The 4,597-nt window shown below is 49.3% G+C and overlaps 1 protein-coding gene across 1 annotated transcript; it reads left to right on the top strand.

Moving 5' to 3' along the window:
* The first annotated feature begins 616 nt into the window (after positions 1–616).
* On the top strand, positions 617–4,481 carry LOC108791627 (phospholipase A2 inhibitor and Ly6/PLAUR domain-containing protein-like). Its single transcript, XM_018562168.1, has 6 exons — positions 617–697; positions 840–870; positions 1,186–1,320; positions 2,564–2,713; positions 3,351–3,491; positions 4,288–4,481. The coding sequence occupies exons 1-6, from the start codon at positions 617–619 to the stop codon at positions 4,479–4,481; spliced, it is 732 nt and encodes a 243-aa protein (XP_018417670.1).
* The last annotated feature ends 116 nt before the right edge of the window (positions 4,482–4,597 follow it).

Raw genomic sequence — 4,597 nt, 5'->3', positions numbered from 1 at the left:
TCATTAATTATGTCCTTTATTTGATATTTGGTCAGGTTGCATTCATGGGAGCTTTGGATGAACAAGGTGGATACGAGTTGTTGCAGCCCACATGGTTTGGGGTGGTCCTTGTTGGCCAGTAGGGCTTTATGGTGGTATGAGTTGGGGCTGCTGATGTTTAGGTGGTCCCAGTATGATAGCGCCCTCTTCTGTACTGCAAGAAGTGAGGCTCTCTCTCCCCCATATCTCTCTCTCTCTCCCATCTCCCTCTCTCTCTCTCTCTCTCTCTCTCTCCCTTCTCTCGATCTCTCTCTCTCCCATGTCTCTCTCTCTCTCTCCCATCTCTCTCTCTCTCTCTCTCTCCCTTCTCTCCATCTCTCTCTCCCATGTCTCTCTCTCTCCATCTCTCTTCCTCTCTCTCTCTCTCTCTCTCTCTCTCTCTCTCTCTCTTCTCTCTCTCTCTCTCCCTCTCTCTCTCTCTCTCTCTCTCTCTCTCTCTCTCTCTCTCTCTCCTAAGCCAGAACACACATTATCATTTACGATCCTCTGATCTTTCTGTGTCAGCTGGATAAGAAATGTAAAATAATAATGGAGAGAGAGGCGGAGTGCAGAATCAACAACAATAAACTAATCAGAAATGAAGATGGTGAAGTATCTCAGTACCTTTGTCAGCCAGGAGGGGGCAGCGGTGGTACATCTCTGGCTGGGAATGACATTAGTAAGTGTTGCAAATAGAACTTTTTACAGTTTAAACCCAAAAATTAAACTGTCACATTGCAGCCGCCTCCCCCCTCCGGTCCTGAGATGTGGCGGCTGCATTCGTTTTTTTGTTTTTGTTTTCACTTCATTTTTACCTGCAGATCCCGCCAGTGACACACTTCCTGTCCCAAGGTGACAACTCTGTACTGTATCCGTGGAGGAGCAGCGTTGTCATCATAGAATGGGAAAACAAAACACCTCCCCCTCTCCTCCACAATATAGGGGAGGAGTTCTGTAGTCCATGGGCAGAACTGGACAGGGGTGATAAGGCTGCTTGAGGTTTCAGTGCAGCACAGACAGCACAGGAAGTTATCAGCACCTCTGGTTTTCTGGCAGGATCAGCAGTTGTTTGTTTTTTTACACTTATCAAACAGATACAACAAAAGGCTTTCCATGGAATTGTTATGGTCTGCGTGCCCTTTAATAACAGCGTTTATCTGTCTGCAGGCTACTCCCTGACTTGTATACAATGTTCTGGTGGAGGGGACAGTGTCTGCAATGGCTCTTCAGCAGTCTGTCCTTCCGGGAACTACTCCTGCCTGCTGACCCGCGTGGTAACCACTGCAAGTAGGCCAAATACAAGTAAGTAAATACAAAAGAAATCATTCATCTCACTGAGAGTATACATTGCTGGGATACAATGTTAATGTCAAGGGACATGTTCCTGCCAGTACATAGCGTGCTCAGCCTGGATAGAAAGATGCACTATATTGCCAAAAGTATTGGGCCCCTCCCCCTCCAAATCATTGGATTCAGGTGTTCCGTGACATTTCCTTGCTACTAAATATTCCGCGGTCACCTGTTACTGGTATTATAACAAAGTGGAAGCAACTGGGAACAACAGCAACTCAGCAGCGCGAAGTGGTAGGCCACGTAATATGACAGAGTGGGGTCAGCGCATGCTGAAGCGCACAGTGCACAGAAGTCGCCAACTGTCTGCAGAGTCAATAGCTACAGACCTCCAAACTTGGTGTGGCCTTCAGATTGGCACAACAACAGTGCGTAGAGAGTTTCATGGAATGTGTTTCCATGGCCGAGCAGCTGCATCCAAGCCTTACACCACCAAGTGCAATGCAAAGCGTGGGATGCCGTGGTGTAAAGCGCGCCGCCACTGGACTCTAGAGAAGTGGAGACGTGTTCTCTGGAGTGACCAATCACACTTCTCCGTCTGGCAATCCGATGGGTGTGTCTGGGTTTGGCGGTTGCCAGGAGAACGGTACTTGCCTGACTGCATTGTGCCGAGTGTAAAGTTTGGTGGAGGGGGGATTATGGGGAGGTTGTTTTTCAGGGGTTGGGCTTGGCCCCTTAGTTCCAGTGAAGGGAACTCTTAAGGCATCAGCACACCAAGACATTTTGCTTTGTGGGAGGAGTTAGGGGACGGCCCCTTCCTGTTCCAACATGACTGCGCACCAGTGCACAAAGCAAGGTCCATAAAGACATGGATGGGGGGGATTGGGGGGGAGGAACGTGACTGGCTGCACAGAGTCCTGACCTCAACCCCATAGAACACCTTTGGGATGAATTAGAGCGGAGACTGCGAGCCCGGCCTTCTCCTCCAACATCAGTACCTGACCTCACAAATGGTCCAACATTCCCATAGACACACTCCTAAACCTTGTGGACGCCTTCCCAGAAGAGTTGAAGCTGTTATAGCAGCAAAGTGCAGAGCCAACCCAATACTGAACCCTACGGACTAAGACTGGGATGCCATCAAAGTTCATGTGCGTGTAAAGGCGTCCCAATACTTTTGGTAATATAGGATAGATAGATAGATAGATAGATAGAATTGATCATTTTGATGACATCTTCCTCTTCTGTTTTGAAGGTGAGATGGCGATTACGAGCGCGTACATCAGACAATGTGGAGTGCGGGATCTCTGCTCTAAGACGGGAAGCATAACTCTCCCACAAAGCATGTTCCAGAGCAGCATCACCTGCTGTGACACCGACAACTGCACCCCTCCCGAGCCCGTCCGTAAGTCCCAATCACTGAACTCCCCTATAACCTCCCCTTCAGTCTTGCACGGTTGTACCGGCTCCTCTCCTGGACTGGAATGATTTCTTCTGATATCACTGCACACCGGAGCTTCCCACAATGTGCATTAGAAGCTGCAGCAAGTAAGATAGGGCCCGCCTCATTTCCTGGGTGAGGGACGCCCAGCATTATCTAGCTATTTCCTACCTAGCCTGACTGTCTCTGGCCCCGCCCCTTTCATTAATTGGAGGCCCATGCAACTAAAGCCCAATAAGGGGGCCAGACCAATGAACTGAGAGCCCAGAAACTATTAGTTTTGGGGTCTGTTAAAAAAGGCGGTATAAAATATCCGACACGTTTTGAGGTTTCCAGGCTCTCTTTCATCAGGGCCTGCGAAACGCGTTGGATGTGTGTTATATTGTCTTGATTATTAAAGGTTTCAGGTTCATTGGTCTGGCACCCTCATTGGACTATCCATACATGAGATTCCATGTCTGTGGGCACCTTCAGACTGGCTGTGGGCACTCCTAGATGCTGTTGATCGTGAATCTAAACAGAAGAGAGAAATCATCTGAGGGGGAGGGGAATAAGACTTTTCCAGTAAATCTTTTTATATTAATCTGTTCTTCTCTGATAGTTCCAGAAATCTCCGGGAAGAAGAACGGCCTGCACTGCCCGGCCTGCTACGTCCAAAACGCCAAGTCATGTCCCAAAGAGACGGTCATGCAGTGCGTGGGCAACGAGACGATGTGCATCACCCAGCTCACCACTTATAAAGGTAGGTGTGGCCGTTGATAAAAATTAACCCACGTGTCGAGGAGGAACCAGGCGCTAAAGAAGAGCCTGTCACCAACTTCTCTTCCGGGAGTGCCTAATTTCTCTGTGCAGCTCCTCTGCCTCGCCCCTTTAATTAGCTGCCAGGGAAGAAGTGAGTCAATTGCCTCCTGTTCTTCTGGGAGTGTCTAATTACTCTGTGCTGGCTAAGCTCCTCCCCTTTATGTAGCTGCCAGGAAGAGAGGTGCCTATCACCGCCCCTTCCCTCCTTGCACATCATAGCCTTCTGCTCTTGTAGGAGTGTCTAAACTGTCCATGCTGGCCCAGCTCCCCCACCCCTCCCTGTTATGTAGCTGCCAGGGAAGAAGAGAGCCAATTGTCTATCACAGCCCCTCCCTCCTTGCACATCAGGAGTGTCTAATTATTGTCTTTGCTGGCCCAGCTCTTCAGCCCCTACCTTTTTATGTAGCTGCCAGGGTAGAAGAGAGTCAATTATCTAGCCCAGCCCCCTCCTCTTCTGGGAGTGCCTAATTACTCTGTGCTGGCTCAGCTCCACCCCCTGGGAGCGCCTAATTACTCTGTGCCGGCCTAGCTCCACCCCCATCCCTTTTTATGTAGCTACCAGTGAAGGAACAAAAATTAATAGTGATTGGTCTTGTCTCCGCCCACTGATGATGTCACTGCTTCTTCTACAAGGTAATATCTGGCTCTGCAAAGACGCTTCGTGGATTTTTCTCATTTGCGGGAACGGAGGAATATATTTAAACAAATTAATGAACTCAGTTGTTTTTTTTCCCCAGGGCCCGCCCCCTCCCCAACACTGGCCCGTGGCTGTGCCACCGAACAGATGTGCACCCCGGCCCACCAAGTGTGGAACATCAACGCGTTGGTTTTGGATTTGGAGAATACCTGTGTGAACAGCGGCGATCAGCTTCACCATCTTGTGCTCACGCTGATCCTCCCTGTCTCTGTCTTGGTGAAACTCTGCACATAATGGCTGCCAATGGGACAGCCAGAGATGTGTATATTGTGCTTGTGTTCAGAGACACGCTATGGGGATTTGGCTTTTAGTATTTAGGGTTTGGCATTGTAGAATGGGTAACCAATAGC

Source organism: Nanorana parkeri, unplaced genomic scaffold (assembly GCF_000935625.1).
Source record: "Nanorana parkeri isolate BGI_ZX_2015 unplaced genomic scaffold, ASM93562v1 scaffold563, whole genome shotgun sequence".
Lineage (NCBI taxonomy): Eukaryota > Metazoa > Chordata > Amphibia > Anura > Dicroglossidae > Nanorana > Nanorana parkeri.
The sequence above is the reverse complement of the archived record's forward strand: the minus strand, read 5'-3'. Positions and strand labels throughout refer to the sequence as shown.

Excerpts from the sequence above, each read along its gene's own strand:
- LOC108791627 (XM_018562168.1), top strand. The coding sequence starts at position 617 with ATGAAGATGGTGAAGTATCTCAGTACCTTTGTCAGCCAGGAGGGGGCA. Across the intron at positions 2,714-3,350 it reads CACCCCTCCCGAGCCCGTCC|TTCCAGAAATCTCCGGGAAG; the intron begins GTAAGTCCCAAT and ends CTTCTCTGATAG. Across the intron at positions 3,492-4,287 it reads CCAGCTCACCACTTATAAAG|GGCCCGCCCCCTCCCCAACA; the intron begins GTAGGTGTGGCC and ends TTTTTTCCCCAG.